Genomic DNA, 27,754 nt, shown 5'->3' with positions numbered 1-27,754 from the left:
TGATAAAACTTTCAGGAAGATAAACTTAAGATCAGGGAGGAGGCTGCAAAACATATTTGGGGAGAGTAAATTTAAAGGGCGGAGGTGGCAGAGGTTAAGGATATTAACAGCCATCCCACATCGCTACTGTTGATGTCGGAGCAACTTTGAAGGCTGTGCCATTGGCGCTTGAAGTGCTTCCTTCTGCAGTCCGCTTAAGTTGCCTGCTGCTCATCTGCAGACATGGCACCTGTGCTCCAAATTGTCACTGTCATCATCGCAGCAGCAGCAGCCCTGAGCACTCTGACATCGGCCCACGAACTTAAAGAAACGTAAGTAAGACCTAATTTATACAACTAAAACGTTCCATAAGGCCTACAAAAAAAAAGTATGTTTATGCAAGATGCAGGTGGTCACTAATTGCACTGGCCAGCCTGTGGAGGAGAATTTTTATCAAATTTGGCTTTCATGTCAGATACATATTTCTTGTGGAAGTAAGTGTATGCAAGGCCTGCTGCCGTCTCTCTCCCTCCCTCCCAAATGTTACTTGTTGCAATTCTGTCACTTAAGCGTTATCTGCATTGCATTTTGTTGCTTTACTGTCTCAAGAAAGGACATGGAGAACAAGCTGCAACCAGTTCTGGCTGTTTCTCTGTACAAGTCAAAAAGGAAAAACAGAAATGCTGTGCAACATGCAGCTTCTTCTACACTCGCTACTACTACTGCTCTTCTGCGAGCAGAAAACATCCTGTAATCCAGCAGCTCCTTGACAAATATGTCCATCATATTAAAATTTGATATGTGCTCAATCTCTTCCAAGATAAGAGAAATGTTTTCCTCTTGACTGTTCACCTCCCTTTTTTAACCTGTTTTGAAACAAGACACATTGTCACCCTCAAAATCTTCACTTGTATATACACCTCACTTCTTCAGCTACTAATGTCACAACAGAAGCCAAATGAAATAGGCATAATGCCCCCGGCTGGTATTGCAATAAATCTGTGTATCAGTGATTTGAATTGGCCCTTATATTGATCTTAGATTTTATGGCGATGCATCATTACATGACATAAACAGACTCCAAAGTCAGTTCACTGAAAATAATCAGTTGGACTATTGCACTTGCACGATTTTCTGCTCACAATGGTCCAATCTGTAACTTATAACCTCATCATTTAGCTAATCAAATACGCTTTTCTTCATCCAGCCTTTACGCAGTGACAGTGAGCTCCCAGCTCAGGGGAGGAAAACAGGAGAGCCTATGTGCACAGATCCACGACCCCACAGAGCCCATCCATCTGACTGTTATCCTACAAATGGAGACAAGTAAAAAAAAAACTCTCATCGTGGAGGAGTCAATCAAACGTGACTTTTACAGCTGCTTTGACTTTGAGGTCTGTCTCACTTTATGTACACATAGTTAGGATACCTGTGGTTATTTAGCGTGTTAGTTAAGATACATATTATGTACAAAACATTTATTTTTGATACTTTCTTGTATTTCACTGGCCGTGTGTTAGAGCTGAACTGTTTTATAATGTCAAGGGGATGCACACTTTACCATCTCAGTTTTCCTTCTCTTTAATTTGATTCAAAATAAACACTGTTAGTCTTTGTTTTGTTTTTAATTTTTTTAAGAAAAATCACTCAAGATAACATCCCGAGGTACTGTTCCTCGATTTTCCAGTTACAATTTATGTTTACAACTTTCTTTTAAAGGGATACTTCACCCATTTACATGAAGCTGTGCATCATTAGAAACATGGTAGTAGTGTTGAATGGTCATGAATCCAACCCTCATTTTGCCCTGAGACGAGAAAAATCTCTTCTTTGCCTGGAAGTTTTCTTCATGTGATGCAATATGACGCTTTTTGCATCACTTCCAGGCAAAGAAAAACATATTTTTCTCGTCTCAGGGCAAAATGAGGGTTGGATTCATGACCATTCAACACTACTACCATGTTTCTAATGATACACAGCTTCATGTAAATGGGTGAAGTATCCCTTTAAGCATTTTTTCCACCCCCCACCCTTATAGGGATAGACCAACAAAACACCCCAACAATAAAAAACAAACAAAAAGAAAAGTCTTGTTTTTTTTAAGCAACAGAAGACCAATTGCTTCCATCACTTAGTCTTCATCATGTTGTGTATGTGTTTTGTCATAACGTTATGTATTGCCGGTCTGAAGTATATTCAAAACGCAAAGCCGCAGGATGACTCCAACAAAATTGTTTGCATACGTTTAGATGAAGGTTAGAAAAAAAGATGAGCATGTAAGCTGGATTGTATTTATTATAGGTACTGTATGTATTTGGACGATCAAATCAAATGACGTGGACACTGAGGCCATTGTAAAGCCTGGCGTCGGATCCTTTTTGCATGTCATGTGTGCCCTGGTGTGATGTGTTGTTTCCTGACTGATGGATGTGGCTGTTGTGCTGTTGCAGGTTCCTAAAGTGAACTCGATAACGGTGGCAAGCGTTATTATGGTTCTTAAGGGTAAGAAAGATACAATTAGCAAGACAACCAAAGTCCTCATTAAACCCCCTACAAGCATCTTCATCGTCCAAACTGATAAACCAATCTACACTCCTGGACAGCCTGGTGAGTTTTGAATTATCATTATTATTTTTTATTAGACTCTCATTTATTAGGAGGACACTAAAGGTATTAAAAAATGTTTCCTTTACTGTAGCAGAAATACTGCAGAATATACAATCCTCACACGGCTCAGCCTGCTAACCAAATTCTGCTGCAGCAGCACTATTTTGGACTGAATTATAGCATCCGCATACTTCTGAGACAAGGCTTGACAACTGTTGGAATTGTGCCTCATTCAGCTGTTAGGAACCCAGCATGTGAAGGGAAAGGGGGACAACATACAAACCAGGTTGGGTTGGTAAAATTGTGCAACAAATACATTGTGATGAGGCAGACAGAAGACGAAAGGGCCCTCATTAACAAATGATTACTTACTTGATATGAACAGAAATAAAAACACTGATTACATTGTTGAACTCATTATTACCAACTAGTTTGCAACAAACAAACCTTCAATTTAGGGTCCATAATCAACCTAATGAGCATGTTTTTGGACTGCGGGAAACCGGAGTACCGGAGCCGACGCATACAAAGACAGAAGATGCAAACTCCACACAGATTCAAATCAGGGACCTTCTTACTGTGAGGCAACTGATCTAACCTCTGCATCGCTGTGCAGCCCAAACATCATCTATTTCAAAAATAACATTATGCATACATGAGGCCACTCTTATGTGAAAATATGTGAATATATGTAAACAGTAGGTGTCTGTATTTACCATACTGTACCTGGCTTGTTTTGTGTCTTCTTTGCTTGTGCCAACTCTCCTCCGCTTTGCATCATGTCTCTTGCTCCATAAACAAACAACACTCACAGACTTTCCTCTAAATCAGTGTGGAAATTCAATATGATTATTGTCATAATATGTTATCATAATATGTTCCAGCCATGTTTCTTTGGAGATGCTGGACAGGTTTCATCACACCTGTAGCTGCTTAAGATTTAAAAAAAAAACACACACAAAACTGATTTGTGGTGCATTTAAGCGCAATGCAAGATAAATATTTTAATTTAACCCCTTGAGAGGCAATCTAAAGCATCTACAAGTGTGTGATATAGTTATTAAATCTGCATTTTTCTCCCCAAATGGCTTTTCCCCTGCATTCCCCCTGATTGCCACCGCTGGCTCTGTCCCCAGTCTCGGATTATTGTTTATGTTCCTCATTATAAGTACCTGCTGGAACTCAATGCAAAGTGTACTGAAGGACTTTATTCAATTTATTTTGAGTATTTTTGTACTGATGCTTTCCTCATATGATGTTAGTTTGTTACATGAATGAATTAACTGTTGTGTTTTCTTTTTATCTCACCAAAAGTCAGGTTTTGAATGGTCTCATTGGACACAGATTTCCTCCCTATAGCACAAGTGGTAGGTTCAATGTTTTCCCTTTTAAAAAATCCTGTTATACTACATGACACGTTCTGGTAGAGTGTAGTTGTCGTCTGGAGTAATTTGTAGTGAGCAGTCTGAAGAAGGAGGTCTATTTTAGTTCAGTGAGTGGGAGGTGAAAGTAGGGCTGCTTTTTCTTTTTGCATGTAAAGACAGTGTGGGTGTGAAGTGCTGTATGGAGTCGTGTGATAAACATGCTGTCAGAGTTCATTTGGTGTTTGACCCAAACATCTGAAACAAAACAAACCCAAAGCATTTCCCGTTTTACACTGAGAGGCTAAAAACATGGCTTTGTGCAGCAGACATGAATTTCATTCAGCTCTTCCATATGAAAACAGTGTTTCTACTTGCCACGTATGAAAAAGGATGCTACAATCTTGTTTTTGTTTGGGACTATTTGTCCATAATGTACGGCCACTGATGCACCAGTCTAGTTTGGCTTGAACTCAGGCAAGCTTTAATTTACTTTTGTTTATTTTTGTTGTTAATTTTGTCAGAAGCATAAACTGTTTATAAAGAGGGACAGGGAAACAGCTGTTTGGGAGTGAAGCCAGAATACTTAGAGCTTCCCTTGCTGGCTATCTGCAGTATAGGTAGGTCATAAAGTAAGCTACACACCGGGTGTATGCTTAGGTTAGCAGAAGGGGCGTGCCATCATTCTGTGGTTCGTCCAGCCAGCTCCCTTCTTTGCAATTCTTGGCTCCAAATTACATCACTCGTGCAACATCGGTTCTCATCACGGGGATATTCTGGCTTTGATTCAATGTAACTGCAAAGGACAGAGAAGTGCTGTCCATTTTTAAATGGTCTGATCACAGATGTAATCAAGTTAAACCATTTTGTGCTGTGTTCAAATTCTATTATACTTCACCCACGTTCACAATGTTCTTTTCATGTTCTTTTCTTTTTCAGTTCAAATTAGTGGAGCTCCAGGTAAGATCCATGAATGAGGATTGTAAGAGAAGCTTCCTATTGTGCATCTTCATCCAACTGCTTTAAATCACATTGAAAGTGTTAATAACACAAATGAACAAGTCATTTGATTTAGGTTTAATTCTTACGGCACTGGGTTGTTTCTAAAGGTAACTAATGTTTTTGTCAAATTAACATCTCCAACTCAGAATATCTCTTTTATTTATGATAGAGGAAATTAACTTATTGTCTTTAAAATTAACATTATATAAAGTACCATTATATCAATCAGTGAGAAGACAAATAAATGAAAATAGTTGGTGTCGGCAGCCATTGGTGCCATATTGCAAATTCACTATGGCCTAATATTAAAAATGGGTTATGCCTTACACTATGCAGTAAGGGTGCCAAATGATATGCTTTTATCAAAAAATGAACAGCTGTTATGGTTGTCTGCACCTTTATAAGTATACAAACCACCAGAGACATCATTCGCTTCACTGATTCACTTCATGAAAGATATCCTCATTCAATCCTTGGTGGAAAAAAAAATCCAAACATTTGAAAAGTGCAAAGTGAGACAGGTGCATCCAATTACAAATTAAGGATCTTTATTTATTTATGTCTAGTAAGAAAGTGTCTTAATTTTCAGGGAGTTTATAAAAACGGCAAACCTTGTTATGTTTTATTGCTCATCATTAAGTCCTCTTCTGTAAATTTGTTGTTCACCTGCACCAGATATCCATTACCTTTATCAGTTACCGTCTCTCTTTAGGACCCCAGTACTAATCGCATCGCCCAGTGGCTGGATCAGGATATTGATGTTGGCATCCTTGACTTTTCACACCCCATGAATACTGATGCAGAGCAAGGAACCTACACGATCAGCGCTGTCACCGACCAAGGAGAAAAAATAACTCACACTTTTGTGGTCAAGGAATTTGGTAAAAATTAAAAAAAAAAAAAAAAAAGTAATGAAGTGTTTGATACATTGATACATTTTCGGCAGTATCATTTTTTAAATATAATTTTCCTTTGCCTCAGTCCCGCCAAAATATGAAGTTATAGTTCAACTGCCCAGTGTGGTCAGCATCATGGATGAAGAGGTCCCGCTAAAGATTTGTGGAAAGTGAGTGATCAACAGGACAATGAAAGCTGACCTATTTATTGGACATAAAGACATTTATTGAGTCATCTTCTAGTTGTATTTGTGGGAGAATAAAAAAAAAATCAGGTCACGGTATATAAATGCTAGGTCTCGTCAACAGCAGGTGTATAACTCAAGCCAAATCAACCTTTATTTATTACATTTTCTGGTGACAAAGTTGTAAAACTGATCAGTGCTACAGAGCGGCAGTGAAGGGGAATATGAGCTCAAAAACACAAGACTCTCCCCTTGAAGGCTGGAGGTCATGTCCTGTGTGACACCAAAAAAATATCAGAGTTAAGATTCTAAATCACTCTTCTTTTCTGAATCTCATCAACGCAGTTTTTGTGCCTAGACTTAATCTGAGAACTACAGATAAATCAATTCATTTCAACTCATTTTAGCAGTGTAAAAATAAGTTTTTATTTCCTTTGATTTGATGTATGAGAATGTTATGCTTTTTTTTGATTCCTGCACTTGTAGGCAATGAGAAGATGCTAATGTTCAATACAAATGTCCTCTATAATCAATCATCACCCCAGCTCTGACTTTCTTTAAAATCAACTCTTTGTTCTGGTGCGTCCTCCAGGTACACTTATGGGAAACCAGTTCAAGGTTCAATCAAGGCAGAGTTCTGCAGAATAGGCTACGTATACTGGAATTATAGGAAACAAGATGTAAATCCTTGCCGGACTTTTAATATGAAAGTGAGTAATCTACTCTATACTTAAAATGCAATTGGCTTTCTGTATGTACATTTCTTTGTTTCCACACCTTGGAACTTTTTAAAGGAAAATTTGTGTTGACTTTTGATTTTCTGCCAGACGGATAAAAGCGGTTGTGCAACACAAAACGTGAAAATGGCCGAGTTTTTCCTCACCAACTTTATGTACGTCAACAGCTTCGAAGTGACTGCTGAACTGGAGGAGTTTGGCACAGGTCGGCTGACTGATTACTGGATACTTCCTGATCAATCAATCTTTATTTTGTGTAGCACCAACACATAACAAATGTTATCTCAAGACACTTACAGCAGTTACAGTAGCAAGGAAAAGAATCCTAATATGTGTTTCTTTTCTACTGTTTAGGGGTCACTCTGAAAAGCAGCGCACGTATGACCATCAGCAGGGTCATCAGAGCGGTCTCCTTTGTGAATACACCCACAGCGTACAAGCCTGGCCTCATGTACGAAGGAAAGGTAATCATCGCTGACATTATACTTATTTTTTGATCAAGTTCATGATGAAGGAAGTCTCGATCTAAAGTCCCCAGTGTAACAGTTTCAGCTCGTGCTTTGAGTGTGGGCTCGTGCATGCATGGGGTAGAGAGGCTTGATTGGTTTATACCACATGGTTGAATGCCGACATCGGTCGAAGTTTTTACATCTTTACAAAAGAAAACATTCTTTTCATTTCTTTTTCAGATCCCTTTAATTATTAATTACTGTCAGGACCTAAAGACATTTTCAACCCAAATCTTCACAACTGTATCTGGAGAAAATTGCCTACCCTGCCTTTAATTTCTGTTTCTGGTTTTAAATGCTTACGTCTTAGTAAAAAGTTATATTTGTAGGTGACCCCTCTGTTATATGAACAGAGTCTTTTCTGGAGGGCCAGCACAGTTTCAACATGAGTCTGGTTCTGCTTGAGTTTTCTACCTGTTAAAAGCAGCTTTTCCTTACCACCGTTTCTTTACAAAGTGAATGCTGTTCTCATGGTATATTAATGTTAGCTTCTATTTATGATTTAACAAAGAGTACAGTCTCGACCTGCTCTTTTGTAATGTGTAAGTTATTTTGCATTTGGGTTATACCAATAAAGATGGATTGAGGTGGTTGACTCAGACAGCTGTGTGTAAGCTTCTGTTTTGATTTTGTTTTGTTTGCAGATAAAAGTAATCGGTCCAGACTACCAACCTGTCGCCAATGCCAAAGTGACTCTGTCTACCTCTTCCTTACAAAAAGTAAAGCTTATGACAGACACAAGCGGCATGGCATCATTTTCCCTGGACACAACCACGTGGAAGGATACTGTTTCTCTAACGGTTTGTCAAGCCTTTTAATTTGAGTGAGAAACTTATTTTATAGTGCTTTGATACAAGTTCTTATTTTAGTAACAGTTCAGTCAATATTTAAAGGAACTTTCTACCCTTGTGATCAGTGAGCAACACCGATTTAAAATGATATTCATCTTTTTCATCAATTATCTATTTCATCTTGGTTAATGAGTCAAAATGTCATTTTTGTCGTATCTGCAGGCTGCAACTGATAATGTAAACATTCCTACATATCCGAAATTCACCCCAACCTACAGATCAGCCTACCACAGAGCTTTAAGATTTTACTCCATGAGCAACAGCTTTCTGAAGATCATGCTGGCCGACAAGCAGATCTCCTGTGACAGATCTGCGACTGTGCGTGCTCAGTACATCATCCAGGGAAAGGCGCAAAAAAAAAAGAAAGACACCCTCACCTTTTTCTACCTGGTAAGATTCATTGCCATCATGTTAAACTATGGGCTGCTATAACCAGCAGCTTATAGTGACTCATTGTCATACAGGTTACTATGTTGATCTAAGTTTGTATTTGATGTAGAAGTGTGTTAACTTATAAAAGGGACATCACAGAGACACTTGAGAAGCTGTAAATGATGTCATTGACTTTAGTCTTGTTTCTGAATCATTAAACCATGGCTGGTCTGAACTGTTTTTAGAGGAAACCAATTGTATCAGTTAGACAGTTATTATGTATATAGGCATTCATATTACTATAAATGATCTCTTCCTGTGTCTCTTTTAAGGTAATGTCTAAAGGGGTAATGAAGCAGTACGGCCGCATTCGTGCATCTGTTGAAGCTGAAATTGGTAAGCATTGTTTACACACAAAAGCTCACACATTCCCCTAAATAACCATTTCAGTATTTTTTAGTTACTATCATGGGACAAATATATACTGTACAACTCAAATAGCGTCAGGTAAACCAAGCAGATTATTATTAGACTTTGGACACAGGAATTCTGTACTGTTTGTTACAAAATGTTTATATTACAAAATAAGTATGTTGGTGTTAAATGCATGTTCATGGTGTTCTAATTTGCTCTCGTGTCTCAATCAACAAAGGAGAGTTGTCCTTAAAGCTCAGACAGGTCACAAACCTGGCACCTTATGCTCAGGTGATCATTTACACCGTGTTGCCCAGTGGAGAGGTTGTGGCCGATAGCATGAACTTCCCTGTTGAGCTTTGCTTCAATAACAAGGTACCAAATAAATGACCCATTATGAAGTGTTGTACCATAAAGATACAAAACAGGAATTCAAATGTGTAGTTCTTTAATGTAAGATATGAAGGAATTTGCATTTTAGGTGAAAAATCAGTCAAGTAGTTTTAGTCTCCTCAGCTCTAATAACCTGTACGTCTAATGTGCAGGTGTCCCTGAAGTTCTCCTCCGTCCAGGAGCTTCCAGCTGAGAAGACCAAGCTTCATCTCAAAGCTGAGCCAGGCTCTGTGTGCTCTGTCAGAGCCATCGACCTGAGTATCCTCCTGCAGAAGCAAGAGCAGGAACTCACTGTTGACTATGTAAGACTCTTATATTCAGTGCTTCTTTGAGGTACAGCCCTTGCTTGATTGTCTAGAGGACTTTAAATCATGGATGAGTTTAAACTATACCTATATTAAATAACTACTGAGGTCATCGTATTTGGACACCCTGATTTTTTAGAATTTGGCACCGTTTGCCCTAAGCCTCTAAGGCCTTTCTGAATATATATCTTGATTTTGGTTTATCTCTACTTTCCACTGTCAGATCTGAATTTAGGAATAAAAAAGTCAAATAAACACACGCAGAGCCAAATTAATTGGTCAATCAAGTGACAGACCAGAAACACCTATGTTTGTCCACAGATTGTAAGGGCCTTAAAATGAGCAATGCGAATAAAATATTATAATTTACACGTTAGCTTGTTTTTTGATTTTGTGTGAGGTTTGCTTTGTTAGTTGGGTTGTGATGATTTTAAGCTATTGTGGACCAAAACAAACTGTTTCTTAAAAAAAATTTATCTAGACCTCCATCACAACTGTGACTGAACTGTACCCTTGCCTAAACTGATGACTTACAAAAAGTTATATTTCATATGTGTTTGTCTTTTGTTCTTTGTGCAGATGTACAACCAGCTGCCTCAGCAGATGCTATCAGGATATGACTATAGGGTTGACGACAAAGAGCCATATCCCTGTGAGGGCGGTGAGCCTGAACCTTCGCCTAAACCTTTGCCTGTGACTTTGCCCTTTGTGCGTATTGCTCCTGATATTGCAATCTGGCCGCCCTACGTGCCCTACGAGCAGAATGATGCTTTCAGCAGATTTAAGGTATGTAAAAACAGGCTTCTGTGATATGCATCTGGGTCTATACTTTCAAAAGTATTTATTGTTAATCTCTTTTTAATGATACTCTGTTTCACTGCTCCATCTCTTTGTCTCCACATACTGTAGCTCCATCTATCTCTATGTTCAAACTTCTATCCCAGCCCATCAAACACTTTTTACCCCTACTCAGTCCTGTTGTCTTTCATGTTTCATCAATCATTGGAATCACGAGTCAACTTGCACAGAAATGTGTTTTATTAGCCATAGGCTACATGCACAAAAGAGGAGGAGGAGAAAAGGCCTGCCATTTTGTAAACTTGTGAAATGTATTCAAAAATAAATAATCAGTAGTTATCTTTCTCAAAGTGTAAGGGCTGTTAGATTACATTTTTTTAATTAGCAATTAGGACTTTAAGTGCCAACACATTAATCCCTATGCCAATAAGATTCTTTTTTTTATTTCATTGATCAAGTAATTTTAAGCCTTAAGGCACATCATTGCTATGCTACCACACTGAAACCACCATACTGTATCTAAGTAAAACTGAACCCTCCTAGTACCCACATTAAAAAAAGCAATGAAATGATGTGAAAAAATCACCTCAATTTGAAGTGTATTTATTGTTAATCACAACAGAACAGGCCATCACTCAATCAGTGTTTTATCAGGATTTTAGTTATAATAAAACACTCTTCTTAAGCGTCCCTAGTGGGGCCCGGACCCCAGGTTGGGAACCAATGCTCTAATGATGGATAGTGTCTAACCTTGACATTCAACACAATTCATGCATTTATAATATTTTATCGAGAATACTCACAATACATCCAAAAAAGACTTGTAAAACCCTAAGTGGGGCCTATCTTTATGAACTGATACTTTACAATTTTTCTCTCTCCGTCTTCGAGGAAACTGGAACGAAACTGTTGACCAATATGCTTTCAAAAAAACCTCGTGACTGCAGTCCAGTGCCTACCTATGTGTCTTTTTTTAGAGGAGATACAGGTAAGTTTGATGATTTCTGTATACTCTTCTGACTGCTGTGTCCTTGGCAATGAAGAAAATGGCCATAATATTGTCAAAATAATGATGAATATTTAACTGCGCTCATAGTGGATGACGCTGTTCTGTAGTGGTTTAAGAGAACAAAATAATTCCAAGGAGACCATTAGAGCCTGTCTCCTATTTGTGTTGTACAATAATGAGTGCCAAAGCAACTATGATATTATGTTGGCTGATAACTCAGTAATTCAGGGCTGCAAATCCAGATCTTGATAACAGTTCAGAGTCACAGGATTGACTGGCTGGTTCAAGCTGTTTTTCCTGGATACCAATGTGTCAGAGAGCAAAGATATTACAATGTTCAGGAAAAACATCCTCTAGTCTCTCACCTATTATTATGAACAACCTCGCCACAAATGCTCTTCTGTCAAAAGCTTCTGAATTTAAAGCTGAAAAATATTTTACTCTTGTTTTATCTAATCTGTCCCCATGATCTGTATTCAGTGAGAGATTTTATCTCAACACGTTACATCCATAAAAATCCAAGGATTGCTTCAGATTTTGCCACTTATGTTTAAAGTTTCCAACTGTATTTTGTGTAATAATTATTTTTTTTAAATAAATAAATCATTCAGACTGATCAAAAAGGTTACAGTCTCACCTTTTGATTGACACTTTCATTCGGCAAATTAGAACCTTCTGTTCACTGTCGTCAGTCTATGATAGCCAATGAGCACCTGAGTTTAAAGAAGAAGTATGCCTCTGTTCTGATGAACTTACCAGCAACTGTGCCTTTGACTGAGGTTTTTTGTAGCCAATAAGATTCTGAACATGTGGATATGCTGCTTCAACCAATGGCTGGGGTGATTTATTCCTTCACATACTAGGGAGATTTATTATAGTACAACTTATTTTCAGATCTGCATTTTTTTCTTATTCAAATCCAGCTATGCCACTGCCTGCCATAGCACCTACTGAACTAGAGAATTTCCAACGTAATGAGGCAGCTCTGGGGAACGCCGCCCCACCAGCAGAGGAAAAAGCTGAGGAGGCAACCAGGAATTTCTTTCCTCACACCTGGATCTGGGACCTGGTGGTCGTGGGGTAATAATCCAATATTAGAACACTATGGTGTGGTTTATGATGAGTTTGATATATTACTTAAGACCAGTTTGAACTTCAAACCAAGAAATAATGCTTTTGGATGCTCAAGTATACACTAATCCCACTTCGTGGAAGACTCCAACTCCATCCATCGCTTTTACAGCATTGTTAGTTCAGCACCTGCTGCTCACGCTGACAGCTGCAGAGACAGTTGAAAGCATCACACATCAATCACTAGTTTCAAATCTTCTCCAATACAATTTTCATGGTCCTATATACCAGATTCTACATTCTTATGTAGATTAGAGTTTCAAAATCCATGCTGACAGATTTTTTTTTGATTGTGTGACAGAAAACGAGGTTCAGTAAAATTGAAGGAGACCGTTCCTGATACCATCACCAAATGGGTGGCCGGAGCTTTCTGTGTCTCCTCCTCTGAGGGCTTCGGTGTGTCGCCCAACATCGGACTGACCGCCTTTAAGCCGTTTTTTGTCAGTCTCACGCTGCCTTACTCCGTCATCCGAGGGGAGTCATTTACGCTCAAAGCCACCGTCTTCAACTATCTCTCTGATTGCATTATGGTAACTATTCACAGATGAGTTTGATTCAAATGGATTAAAGAGTGTAATGACGTAATCTGTTTCTGACACTGGGTATGCGTTTCTGTGTGCAGATGAAAATCACACTGGCTGAATCAGACCAGTACACGTACAAGAAATATGCTGGCTCTCAGTACAGTGTGTGTCTGTGTGCTGAAGAGAACCTGACCTTCTTATGGATCGTTACTCCAACCGCCTTAGGTATGCAAAACTGACCAGAAATAATGTTCAATCAGTGCCCTTTTATTTAATACTAACTGAATTTGCATCTTTGAGACAAGAAATTGACTTCAAAGTGCTTTAAATTACTTACACATTGCATCTGCAATAGTGTGATATTGGTGTACCAGTGTGTGGTTTTTTTTAACCAGGAAGAGAAACTCATTAAGATTAAAAATCTCTTTTTCAAGATTGTCTTGAACATAACAAGCAGCAACACAAAAAACAAAGTTTCAGACAGACAATGAGCAGCCAAACATAGAAATACAAAAAGACAAAAAATACATCACAGATAAATCCTTGGGCAGTTGAAAGACACAAATAACAGTTTTCATTGTGTTACTGAATTGCGAGATGCAAGCATTTGACCGCACAGCAGACACTAAACATACACACCCCCCCTCCAATTGTATATGGGTGTGTTATTTCATTTATTTCATGTACTGCTATGAAATTGAGCTTATTGTGGCATTTAACAGATGTGTTGATTAATACAGTATGTGCTTTCCTTATTGGTTAAATTTAATAAAAATATAAAACTTGCAGATGAGGGCCATCAAGACATCACCCCACCATTCTGCATTTGTGTATTTCACAAAGCATGCAAGGCTGTTGGTCTGTAAGTGCCATTACTTCAATGCATGCAGTCTTTTTGGGAACAAGGCAGGTTGTTAAAAATAATCACCAGCTTAATTATTAGTTTATCTAAATACTGAACTAAAGAGAGAATGCACATTGACACATCTACATTTATCCAATGTTATACGCTACAATCATTATATCCATCGATCCCTTAACAGCAAGAGGTGCACTGGACTGTTTTCCAGTAAATCACAGCGCTAACAAACAACCAGTCACACTCACACCTACAGGCAATTTAACAAGCTTGTCTTTGGACTGTGGGAGGAAGCGGGAGTACCTGAGGAGAACATACTAGTGTCACACTGAGAGGGTCCTGTCTGACAGGGATTTGAACCACAAACGTTATCGCTTTGAGGCCACAGTGATAAAACTTTATGCAACCCACTATCATAAAATGAAAACTACAATCAACTACAATTCTTCACCTTTGAAATTCAATGATAGAAATGCTAGTATCATATATAGTATTATTTGAAATGTATATTGTATATAAGACAGTTTACAGCCTGTACAGGATTTTGTGAGTGAAGTTTACGGTATAAAATCAGTTCCTCTCCAGCAGATGTCTTTGAAACAATGCTAACCAGTCACAGCTCTGCCTGTTATTTTTCTCACTAACGATCTAATGCAATCTTCACATCATCATTATTATCCTGTAGTTGTCTGTTTTGTTTCATAACAAACAAACAGTCTTAGTGACAAAAATTAGACAAAAGAAGTTAATTAATCTGCACTAAGGGCATTGACAGCCGTTACGTTTTCACTGCTGGAAGCAAAGACAGCGGGCTGTGTTTGTTCTGCTGCATGGCCCTGAAAGCAGAGGATTTCTATCAGCCTCCATCAGCACGGATTGAGACACGCTCTGATGAATGTCACATTGCACTCATCTAACTCCCCCTTAGAGGAACGCTGACAATCACTTGTACTAACAAGTCAGGTAGTATCTCTGACGAAACACTCAGAAAGCTCTCCCTCGGGGGGCGATCTGTACATGTCCTCTGAGTGAAGGATTGTGGGCTGTGAAGGGAGGAAGAGGAGGGGTTGGAAGATGGAGCATGGATGAGGGGTAATAAGGCAACAAATGGGGATTAATAAGGAAGACTGAGGTAGGAAACAAGGGGGAGGAAAGGGAACAGGGAGGATAATGAGTGTGAAAGCAGGCAGGATGCTGATGCCTCTGTACACAAACTGTCACAGGAAAAGCTAATCAATACACAGCTCTGCTTTCAGAATAACACCATGTATGTGTGCACACAGGTCAGGTGAATATGAAGGTCAGTGCAGAAGCTCTGAAGACCGGAAAACTGTGTGGAAAAAAGCCAACCACTGTACCAAAGAAGGGCCAAGTCGACACAGTGATCCGCGAGCTGCTGGTGGAGGTCAGTGACCGTCAGACACAACACACCTCATGAGAAAGGATATTTATGAAGAAGGACTAAACAATGTTAAAAAGCATTTAAACATTTATGCATTATACATTGTCTTTTTTGGGAGGGGGGTAAATTTGTTAGAATTTTGTCGGGTAGGGTAGAAATGTGACAAATTCCCTCCACTGAAAGTCAAAACAAGAATAAACTTTATATTAAGGTGGTAGGTTTAACTAGTCTCAGCCAGTCTCAGAATAAAAGTTTAAGTTAAGAGTTTTCATGTTCTCTTGCAATGGCTCTTTTTGCTCTCTTGTAATCTTACTCTGTTTCTTTCGTTTAATTGGACTAAAAGTTTCTTTGTACAGCCTACGTGGAAGAGGCTCCGTGTAGATTGACCTCCCGTTTGAGTTTTGTGTGCGCATAAATTCATTATTTTTCCTGTTCACAATTTTTAAAACATTTTTTTTTTGAAGTATTGATTTATCATTATTAAGAAACGATTAAACAGACATTCAGTTCAAATCTGTATTGCTAAAGTCAATCTCTGTCTGTGTTCACCAGGCTGAAGGAACGCCACAGATGGTCAGTCACAGCGCCCTCCTCTGTCCTCCAAGTAAGCATTCACAGACGACCTTAGCATCTTATACTGTACCAGACTTGCCATCTTCATCTTCTAACTTAAAACAAAGTGAAGAACCTTTAATAAATCCACCTTTCACTGTCATTCTGCCATAGAGAGCTGTGTCAGTGGATGATTCATATACACTTCTTACTCTTTTCTGTTTGTAAAGGGGATGGATAGTTAGTGTGATCACAACCATGCAAGAACAAAAAGTACCATGCTCAGATATTACAGTAATTATGACAACAATTGCAACCTCCTGCTGTGAGGTGCATACGTAAACAGCTAGGTCAGGAGAATATCCAGAGCACACCTGACATATTCTAGATATTTTTTAGGAATGCATATGTGCATAGGTGGTTGGGATTTACAAATGACTCTCCCTCAACTAAATTCGACTAAAAAAAAAGGCTTAAGTCCAGCTGATCCACAGTGCAAAACTTTAAGTTGGCCGTCTCAGCTCTAATTCAGACGTAAAGTCACACCTAGGCCTGGCTTTGATGCTTCAGTCAATCAATCAATCAGTCAATGAGCTGCAGACAGTGTTGAAAGGTTTTTAAACTGCGGAGTACTCCCTGTTACAGAAACACCATGATGTAAATAAGTCATGTTTTTCATCATATGTTCCACATCAAAAATATATTTACAAGGTTCATTGCAGTCAACAATTAGCTCTAACATGTTATTTATTGTGGGTTGAGATATGTTTCGAACACACACACAACATTTCTCTCTGCTGTTCATGTTTCCAGAGCAGCCAGTGGAGGAGAACATGTCTCTTGAGTTGCCAAAGGACTATGTGAAGGGATCAGTCAGGGCGTCGGTCTCTGTTCTGGGTAAATGAACCAGCTTATAAGGACTAACAACATTTTATCTGACATATCTGCAGAAAGTAGTGTTGTAAACTTTTCCTTTGTGTCTCCTGCAGGTGACCTGATGGGCACGGCCTTGAAGAATGTTCAAGACCTTCTGAGGATGCCGTATGGCTGCGGGGAGCAGAACATGTTGCACTTTGCTCCCAACGTTTTTATCCTTGACTACCTAAAGAGCACAAATCAGCTGACCAAGGACATCCTGGATAGAACAGATGATTACATGAAGTCAGGTAAGTTTTTCCAATTCATCGAGCCATTTATCCATCCAATGACTTATCCATCCATCCACCTTTCCTTTGTCCTTCATCATCTTTCACATGTCAGGAGTTGAGATGTGATGGAAGACTAAGCAAATAGAACCAGACACGCCTCTCCCTACCAACGATTTCTTGCTCCTCAGTGGAGACTTCAGGGTGTTCCCCGTACATAACCCCTCTAGCGAGCGTTGGGTCAGATCCAGGGAGATGTGCTGGACAACTTAGAAGAGATCTGATCATGAAGCATTTCTGACAAGAAGCCTGATCCACCTCTACTGACTCCTTTCGATGTGAAGGAGCTGCTGCTCGACTCTGAGCTCTCTCCTGATGTCTGAGTTTCTCACACTATTTCTTAACATCCTCCAGAGGAAACTCATTTGCTCCTGCTTGTATCCTCAATCTCATTCCTTTGGTTCATACTTTATAGGGAAAAGTAATCTTTTTTTTTAACCTGTCATCTGGTATTGTTTTTTATATAATTTCACTGATATTTGAAATAACAGGACCCCTTGAATTGTTAAATGGCAGAGCTGTTATCTGTGCTTACAGTTTTGTTCTTGATCTTGTTACAGGATATATGAGGCAGCTTCAATACAAGCATCCTGACGGTTCCTACAGCGCCTTTGGAACGAGCGATAAGTCTGGAAACACTTGGTCAGTTCTCTTTAATTAGAGACATAATGAGTAGGATAAATAAATACAAACATTAGATTAATGACATACTGTAGATACATAGACAAGCTGTTTTCAATCAACATGTAGACAATGGTTCAATGATTCATCTTTAGAAAATCCTCCGTCCTTTCATTTATTTTATTATAAGAAGCACAAATCAGTGAGCCTTATTCACTGACCTTTCTTTGGGAGAAATTCACACCAACACTCATTTCATAAATTCGGACATTCACCAAAGTTTTGTTGACTTTGTTTTGGGACCAAATAACATGAATAATATATAGTTGATGTTTTCACTTCTATAACTCATGGTATGATTGTGTTGCATCAGTGTTCAGAAAACATTTCAGAGCATTTTATCAAAAGCGTTTTTTTTATTGTTCAACTCAAAATATTTTCAGCTCAAATCTGATACGCTCAAAACGATCCACAGACGCAGTGGGAGGCGTTTGGCACCAGCGAGCGTCCTAATAATTTACTTTGTGAAGAGACCTGCCAGAAAATATTAATATGTGCATTTAATGGGCTTAAAGGACATCGCCTCGAGGGATTTTCTTTTAGAAAAAGGGTGCTGGGCAGTTTTGGCAGGTGGTGTGTGTGTGTGGGTGTGTGTTTGTGTCAAGGAGGAACGAGGACCCTCAAGTGTTCTATTGAATTAAAATTCAGACGAGGAATGGGATTGGATTGTCTCAATCTATTAATAAAGCCTGAGCCTGGAACAAGAGCTTTTAAAGAAGTGTGAGCATCAATATCGTAGATTGAATTTGTTAGGAAGGGTCCGCATTAGTGTTATTAACAAGCCTGTGACTCCTTAAGAACATGAACCATTGATTGACAGATTTTAGTTAGTTTTTGTTTTTTTGAACACGTAAAAGAGAAAAAAAAGAAAACTTACAAATAAGTGGACAGAAAAAAGTCCTCTACAAGAAAAATGAAAGACATCGAACAAAAGAAGCTCTCGAATACTTCTGACTTCCTTTTTTTTTTTTTTTTTTTTTTTTTAAAGATTTATTTTGGGCCTTTTATGCCTTTATTGTAGAGGGAGGAAGGTGGATAGAGTCGGAAATGAGGGAGAGAGAGTGGGGAGAGACATGCGGGAAATGGGCCACAGGCCGGACGCGAACCCGGGCCGCCCGCGCGCGAGGACTATAGCCTCAATACATGGGATCGCGCGCCTTGCCACTGCGCCACCGACGATCCCCTGACTTCCTTTTTAAACCTCTGAAGCGGAGTTTGAAGACATGTGGAGTTCATCCCATTACTTTTAATTATTACTCGTCCTGTCAGTTTGTTGTATTTATACATACATACTTACAAAAGCTATACATTTATACTTACATAAAAAAAAAAAAAACTTATTATCCTTAACATACACATTATACTATCCCCAATATAAAAACTATAAATTTGTTCAGAAAATATTATAATATAAAATATAAGGTTTATGATAATATGTTAGTTAGTAGGTTTATTGGTTGTCCCCTTGGGGAAATTCTTTTCCACAGTTTCACGTTGTCATAATACAGATTCAACAAGGCTGTTCAGACAAATCATGATAAACAAAAACATACATTTAAGTGACATCAGACATTATGAAACACATTCAGCCAAAACATTCATTTGGCTGGTTGGGGGGGGGGGGCATACACACAAACAGTTTACAGCTATACATCATTTGGGGTCCATGGGAGACAAAGATAGTTGCATACATTTATCTGAGGTTTTGCTTCATTGGATGGCTGAGGGGACGAGGCTTCTGCTGAAGCGGGCTGTGATACCTCCTACCAGAGGGAGGGGAAGGAAGTGGCAGTTGAGTGGGTGGGTAATGTCCTGGGATATTGCACGTGTGATAATGTGTAATGGCCTTGTTGTTCATATTAATCTTCTAAATATATAAATGTAAATATTTATAAACGCATACAAACATACTTATGTGTGTTTGTGTAATTGTTCTTTCTCGGATTAGGCTTGTTTTGTTCATTTGAACAACACAAACACAAGATTAGATGTCTTGTAATAATAATAATAATAATAATAAGTTTGTGTGTGCGTTTGTGTCCGTTTAGGCTGACCGCTTTTGTCATGAAGTCTTTCGGCGGGGCGAGCTCGTACATCTTTGTGGACAGCATGCACATTAACCACGCCAAGAAGTGGCTCTCTGGACTGCAGCAGGCTGACGGCTGCTTCAAGTCTGTTGGGAAACTTTTCCACAATGGCATGAAGGTAATGACTTCACTTTGAGTGAAGACATTTAAGATGAGAGGATCTGGTTTCACATTATCAGTCAGTTAGAGCTCTGCAAACAAACACAGCACAGAGTCTTTGAGGATGATTGCTTGATAAATAAAAAGGAGTATAATTAATGAACTGACGATGGCCGGTTATTCAGAAACTTTGTATGACCATAAAAATATGTCAACACAAAGCGAGACAGTGTCATTGTCTTAAAGTTTGACCCTCTTCCAATCACACATTCAGGTGTGCAGTGATCCTTTTCTATACAGTTAAACACACGAAATGACTTGTTTTTTTAGTTGCCTTATCGAAACAGGTTAGCCATCAATAGTTAGATTTTAATAGTATCAAAGGAAGATTAACTGCAAAAGGCAAGGATGGCTAAATGTCTCCTCTCTAACATCTTCAGGCCTCTTCTGAATGAAAGGTGAAATGTTTCCTTTATGGAAAAAAAAAAACTTAGATTTTTAGTAGCTTTGGGGATTCATAATTGTTGGTTAATAAACCAGCAGGAACTCAGTTAGTTTGCCATGTAAATCTGAATTTTGGAGTCAAACCGTCAGCATCTTCACTCTTTGCGGCACAGAGCCGCACTCATTCTGACAGAGCTTATTCTGTCCACAGATGAGCTGGAGGGGAGGAGACACTTGTTACCAATTTACTATGAAGTCAAGTCTTTACAAATGTCCCCGTTTATAACATCTCCTCCCTGGATTGAGTCAGCAAGAGCAGCTGTTCCAGATTCAAAAAACACTGTCATCTCTGTGATGCAAATCGCTTACGTATTCCTTGCAGAGATGGACTTGATGTCCTGTTCACTGGAAAGTTTGTGCATGACATCCCTGAAGTACTGTGGCACATTTACCACCAACTCTCAGCAGTCGGCCATTTTGTCACTTTAACTGCACCTGGCTGTTAAGTGTTAGAAAAACTTTTGGATTTAGTAAAAGTGTGAATTAAACAGCAACCACAATGTACAGTCAGCCCAACTATACCCTCTCAAAGTTATTCAACTAAAAGTTAGAACTTCAGTTCAGGTCATTGCTGAGTGTATCGATGTCATTTTCCATCAGGGCGGAGTGAGTGACGATGTGACTCTGACGGCTTACATTGTTGCTGCCATGCTGGAGCTGGACGATGACGTCACGGTGAGTCTGATGTCGCTCTCCTCAGACCCTAACCCCCCGTTTTGTCAAACTCTCTTTAAAAAAAAAAATTTTGAATTTTTTCCCCTGTACTGACAACTTAGATGTCTGCATATTCCTCTGTACACTGTTCTGCATCCGTCTTTGGTGTTTTAGGAGCCCGCTGTGCTGAACGGTCTGCTCTGTCTGAAGAATGCACTAAAGGGCAAAGTGGACAACCTGTACACCACCGCTCTGCTGTCCTACACCTTCACTCTGGCTAAAGATAAAGCCATGAGAATAAAACTCCTCACAGAGCTCCACCAGAAGTCAGAAGCAACAGGTGAGACAGTGAAACCATTAACAGCACCTGCACGTCCCAGACAATATCTACAGCCGTCATTGAGCATCATGAAAACAATAAACAAAAACAGGAAAAGGCTCATTAAAGACGCAGATGAAAAACAACAGCCTCTGCTGAAGAGTTACAGATATTTTCAGGGACGTAGAAAAAGAAAACTTGAATTGGAGTCTTGGCAGATATACCTACGCTGAGAAAGGTTCAATGAAGTGTTACTTTAAGACTTCTCGTCCTACGTTTAATTTCTGATTGGTTTCATGTCAAGTTAAGAGAAAATTGAAACACGTATATAAGTCAGTAGTTTCACATGTTTTTAAATCTTGTTTTCTGATATTTTTAATTTTCTTTATTGAATTGTATTTGCTTTCTATTACATTTTACATTATTTATAGTATTTAATACCTTTAAAGTTCCCATGAAACAGAACTTCAAGAGTATAATGCTGCGTCATGATGCATTTCTAAATTAAACAAGATAGACAGCATTAAACCAATCACTAGACAGCAGGTGGGACCTAACGTTGGGAAGAATTTACTGGATCCTTAACTTCCACAAAGATTTTTAATAAGTTAAGAAATAGTCTCTAACGCCACCAAATGTAGGCTGAGTCATCAGACATCTGAAAGGTTTACAGAAAGAGATAATACCGTTTATTTAAAAGTAAAAATACTCTGAATATTTAAAACATGAATGCTGGATTAAAACCAGAAAGAAAATTGTTTATTGCCATGGGGATTTTAAACTTTTAAATTCGTTTGGTTTTTTAATATGAACAAAAAATATCAAGTCTGGGGGGAAAAAATGCATTTAACTCTTCTAACTGCAATATTAAAAGAATGAAAGTCGAATAATGTACAACCTTAATCAGAAGCATCTTTCCTAAAGATGTCTCTATATACACAGTATATTTCTAATATATTAACTGGATCATACAGAGTTAGTCCCTGCTAAATTTATGAGGCCTCCTTTATTCCGTCTGGCAGGAGGCACACGTCACCTGGTCAGAGTTGGGGCTTCAACGACACATGTGGACTCTCTGGAGGTGGAGATGACTTCCTACTTTCTGCTGGCTCTGCTCTCTGGTCCCACCCTGCCAGATTTCAATCTGGGTTATGCCTCCAGCCTCGTCCACTGGATTGTTAAGCAGCAGAACCCACGAGGTGGCTTCTCCTCCACACAGGTAGAGCAGACACATGGAGCCGCTCCTACTATGTAGCTACACTTGTAAAAGAGTCTCGAAAATGTCAGGCAGGCTTCCGCTGAAGTCTTCCTGAGACGCTTGTTTACACATGCACATGACAGTGGGAGACGTGTTGAATGGGACTAGGAGCGTGGTGTCAGGACGTGGCGTAAAAAGATACCAACGTGGCAGACAAAGCAACAGAGACCGATGACAAAAGTTCCTTTATAGCAGTGCAACACACATTCATAGTATGCAAGAGAAGAGAACAAACTGGGATTAAAAAAAAAAAAAAAACACGAGGCAGTTTTGTTTCGTGTACATGGTTTGCACTAGTCGCACACCAAGTATAGCTCAACACCTCATCAACAACCCCTACTTTGTCAAAAAAAATGTTAACACTTCTTGCTGCATTTGGCTTTCAGTGGCTGACCAGACTTTATATAGAGATACTACCAGGGGGCTTGCAGAAAAAGTCTGTAAAATCTGTGAAACATTCAGCTGTTCATGCTCACACGAGCAGCATCCCCCTAAAAATGTTGTAAAGACTGCTAATGAGAAACCTTCATCTCCCACATCTCTCCTCAGGACACCGTGGTGGCCCTCCAGGCTCTGGCTAAGTATGCTGCTGCCACCTACAGCAAGGAGGGCACTGTTGCAGTGACGGTGACATCCCCGAAAGGCCAGCTGAAAAAGTTCACCGTGGATGAAAGCAACAGGCTGCTGTATCAGGAGGAAGAGCTGAGCGAGGTGACCGGAAAGTACGCAGTGAAGGCTAAGGGAGAAGGCTGTGTGCTGGTTCAGGTAAATCAACAACTGGGTGAGCCAAAAACATTTAGAATAGCAGAATGTGTGACAGAAGTGTAACAGTGAAAGAATGATTAATGCAGCTCAGGGGTGAAAGAGAAGAGATTCAGATCTGTATCTGAGGCCAATCATGTTTAGACTGAAAAAGAGACTAACACCACTATCAATAAACTAACTTTACAGAATGCTTCTGACAGGTGGTGTTCTCATCCAAATGCAGCACACAAAAACACAGGGTTGCTCTTCACTTAAATTATTGACTGATAAAGGAGTCACAAAGGTTTATGTTAGTGCTCAAAGCTGTTGTAGCCTCTGTAATGTCCAGGAGCTCTGGCCGCTGAAATCTGACCCACATACAGATGTGGTGAGGTCCAGAGGCAACAGACTGACTCTCACAGAAAAGCGCAAAGGTTACGTGGAGGAACAGACGAACAACTGACAACGAAGCAGCAGGCAAGAAAACAATCTGTAATTACAAACAATCCAACAGGGGACAGATGGAAGACTGGTCAGAAGCAGGCAGAGTCAGTCCCAGGTCGCACAGAGTATTGTGAGCTTTTGCATGAAGCCAAAGAATAATCTGGCAGTGTCTGAGTGATCATGAGAGGATTTCATACTGGCTTGATTGCAGATGAGCGGCAGCTGTGTAACAGGTGAATTTAGCTGGCTGATGAGGTGGGCGTAGCTGGCAGGCAGGGAGTGTGAAAAGTAGAGTGGAGTGTGAAAGCAAAACTGCGGGATAAAATGATTGGGCCAATATTCATAAAGAAATTAAAGTATTCTGAAATAAGTTTTTTGAAGTTGTGTCTCACTGGTCAAAAACGCATGAATAGATGCTGAAAAGATTTTCAAGAATGAATCAAAACATTAACTGGTCGACATTAACAACAGTGTTATAAATGAATTGGTATCAGTTTGTTGACAAATGTGCAAATGTGTTTGAAAGATCTGTTTTTTGTTGCCGTTTGAATCCAAATATATTGTCAATCTCCTCAGATCTCGATGTATTATAACATCCCCCCTCCCCCTGACACCTCCTCATTCAATATCACTGTCACCCCGCTGGCCAAGTGTGAGACTGACCAGCCTCAGCTCGTCCTCTTCGTACTGATCAGGTTCTCTTTTTGTGTGTTTAATTGTGTGTGTGTCAGTCTGTGTGTCTTTGTTTTTGAACTAAACTTCGATGGATACTCTCACTGGCTTCAAACATTTGAATATGACACCTATGAAAACATGGGTCACAAAACATTGTAATGTCTAATGTTCTCTGCTTGTTTTTTGTGCTTTATGATAATGTATATTTCACCTGTTTGTCACGCTATTGCACCAAATAAAAAAATAAAATAAAAACAGAGGCAGAAGTTGCTGCAAATGAAAAAGATTGGGCTAAACTGAGCCAACCTTTGCAAATTAGCCTAACAGAATGCATCTAATTCACAAAACAAACAAAGGGGTATATGCTCCTAACTGTGATTAACGCAAGGTGTCCGACTTAGTGTGTATGTTTGTGTGTGCAGGTACCAGGGCCCAAGAGAGGAAACAAACATGGTGCTCATCAACATCAAACTGCTGTCAGGATATATTGTAGATGAGAGCTCCGTGCAGCTGGTGAGTTCTTCCACAGCTGCATAAACAAATGTTCTTGAAAGTTTGAGTTCTCTAATTAAAGGTTGTTCTTTTGCAGCTGAGGGACAATCCCTTGGTGAAGCGTGTGGATACGGAGGCTGGACACATCATCATCTACCTGGACGGGGTAGGAAGCACTGACAGTGTGTCTGAAGACAGTTTGATTTTATGTTTTTTTTAAACCGCGGATTAAAATGGTCAAACAATGAAGATGCGTTTTTAGAAACTCCTCATAGATTGCATTTAGTTTGGTCAATAAAACACTTTATAGTTCACTCGTCTTTTCTAAAAAACAAGTCTCCAACAAAATAAATCCAAGTACACTGCAGAAAGATCCAGGTCTCTGTTCTTTTTGGTTTGTTATTTGGAGAGAGCTATGATTAAGCCTCCATGACCAAGCCCTTGTCAAAAGCGGTGAGAGATGCAAATGAACCCTAAAAAAAACAACAACAAAAAAAACTACTTTCTAATACTACATCGCCAGTAAACAATAAACAGGAAGGGAGCATTACAGAACTCATCTACTTTAATCTTTCAAGTATTAAGGATGTCGAGAGGCTACAGTCCTTGTCACAGCAGCCATGGGATAGAAACTGACCTTGGCCCTTTGCTGCATGTCCTTCCACGCTCTCTTCTCCCAACACTTCCTGTTTCTCTTCAGCTGTCATATTTAAAAAAAAAAAATAAAAAAAAAATCCCCACAAAATAACTTGGCAATTTCAGTGTGTAATAAGAAATGTTACTTGATTTACTTTAAATTGAAGCCCTTTAAATGGTTGCAAAAAAAGAACAAAAACTATTTTGACAACTTCAATGTATGATGTATGATGAAGAACGTAGAATGACACTGTGTTTCATGTTGCAGATGATGCAGGGGGAAGACAGGATGTACAGTGTGATCTTGCAGCAAGATCAGCCTGTCAAGGACCTGAAACCTGCTGTGGTCAAAGTCTTTGACTATTACCAGACAAGTAAGAGGCTTTTCTTCTTTGTGTACATGTTAAGTTTCCTTTGCTTTACTGCAGGTAAAAATACTGCTCGTGACCTGGGGGTATGATCAAATGTGTTTGGTTTGACAATATCTCCACCTCCTCTCAGCGTAGTATAGTGAAGCCACTGGTGTCATCATCTGGAGTCTGATTTTGGAGCCCAGATTAGAGGCTTGTTGCAACTGCCTAAATCCTCCTTAAGTGTGTGTGTCATTACGATTATTTTACTGCTTCCATTTAAGTCATAGCCACCTCGATCTTGAATCCCATTTCGGGCTGCTTTTGACGTAAAATCGCAGTAGCCAATTGAAAGTGAGCAGAGAATATTGAGTCGCTTTCAGGGCTCACAAGTAACTGTGCCCTGAGTCAAGAGGAATATTAGATAGGAGAACAGTTTGTGGCATTATGACAACAACAGGAATGCCCTTACAATGTCACACGCAAGACATCAATCGTACTCCATATTTGTTTTCCTTCTGAAGTCACGTTTGATCAGGAGACTGTGAGGTCTCGTGTCTCTGAAATCACCACTGTGTAGGGGGAGCCGTCATGTTTTTTTAAACCAAATCTGGTTTGATTGATACAAATTAATGTCATCTGTATATATTTTTTATTTTGTCATTGTGATATGATATATATGAAATCCGGCAGATTGTTACACATGCACAGGCCTTAAAGTGACAAAACGCTGATGTTTTCTCTTCTTTCTGTCATATTAAGGTGAGTCTGATGTGTTATTTTATTTTTCAGGTGATGAGGCAGTCACTGAATACAACAGCCCCTGCAAAGAGTAATTATCATTTCAATACTCTGTGTTGACAGTTTGTCTCTTTTTGCATTGAATGCACGGAGAAACATAACGTAGAGTTTCTTGATGATAGAAACATACAAAATACAATTATGTTACATGAAGTTGCAAGTTTGTATTTTTATTGATGTTGTACATTTTTATGGATTTAAAAAAGGCTTTCTCCCAAAAAAAGCTAAATAGTAAAAGTTAAAATCTCCACACTCTGTATGTTTAAGAAAATGCATGTTGATGCAGGTAACTAATTGCATGCATTACCTGTCCAGATAAAAGCATCTAGGACTCGTAAAAACCAGCAAAGCCTGACAGGACTATTACAGGAGATACTTTAGTACGAAGATAAACTGTGTGGCAAAAGGGAAACTTTGCAATTATATTTTTCTCCTCTGTTCAAACTTGGTGTCTGGCTTTGTTTTCTTTTAACTGCATATCTGTGTAATTTGAGGAACTTTCTTCTTGGGGTAAAGGGGGTGTTACAGCTGATGATTGTTCTTGTTGTAATACTTCTACATGTGAATGTCATGAATGACTTTCAGGAGTTACTGCTGTCTCTCTTCTCATCTCTGGAACCTTAACGATAGATCCTGTAGAGTTCGAGAAAAGTCTTCTAACAATTCATGTGTTGTGTGAAATAGAGTCTACTGCCTCGAGAAAAAATAAACATCTAAGTTTAATGAGTGCTGGGTGATTTATTCTACAGGCAGATGTGTGTGTGTGTGTACTACAGTTCAAATTGTAACTGGCTATCAATAAAATTTCTAAGTACAAAGAGGTGTGTCAAAAATATTTCTTTTTGTCCATATGATACCGTTAGATTTTTTATTGTATTATTTGATCATTCAGACATCCTCTTTACAGTACGTCTACTTT

General features: G+C 39.1%; 1 protein-coding gene across 1 annotated transcript; it reads left to right on the top strand.

The window, feature by feature from the left end:
• Positions 1-222: 222 nt before the first annotated feature.
• Positions 223-27,200, top strand: LOC306830031 (alpha-2-macroglobulin-like protein 1; the record flags this gene model as incomplete). Its single annotated transcript, XM_079353248.1, has 35 exons — positions 223-311; positions 1,187-1,373; positions 2,430-2,586; positions 2,823-2,881; positions 4,887-4,907; positions 5,662-5,830; positions 5,931-6,015; positions 6,623-6,740; positions 6,858-6,972; positions 7,122-7,231; positions 7,921-8,076; positions 8,290-8,517; positions 8,832-8,895; positions 9,152-9,288; positions 9,459-9,608; positions 10,191-10,397; positions 11,301-11,397; positions 12,342-12,498; positions 12,851-13,079; positions 13,172-13,298; positions 15,216-15,337; positions 15,887-15,938; positions 16,700-16,783; positions 16,876-17,052; positions 17,652-17,733; positions 19,821-19,977; positions 21,063-21,137; positions 21,291-21,456; positions 22,458-22,654; positions 23,243-23,458; positions 24,458-24,576; positions 24,979-25,069; positions 25,146-25,214; positions 25,953-26,058; positions 26,827-27,200. The coding sequence occupies 35 exons, from the start codon at positions 223-225 to the stop codon at positions 26,868-26,870; spliced, it is 4,419 nt and encodes a 1,472-aa protein (XP_079209374.1). The 3' UTR covers positions 26,871-27,200.
• Positions 27,201-27,754: the final 554 nt, after the last annotated feature.

The sequence above is a fragment of the Symphodus melops genome (assembly GCF_947650265.1).
Source record: "Symphodus melops genome assembly, chromosome: 10".
NCBI classification, from domain to species: Eukaryota; Metazoa; Chordata; class Actinopteri; order Labriformes; family Labridae; genus Symphodus; species Symphodus melops.
Note: the sequence above shows the minus strand (reverse complement) of the source record. Positions and strands in the feature narration are given on the sequence as shown.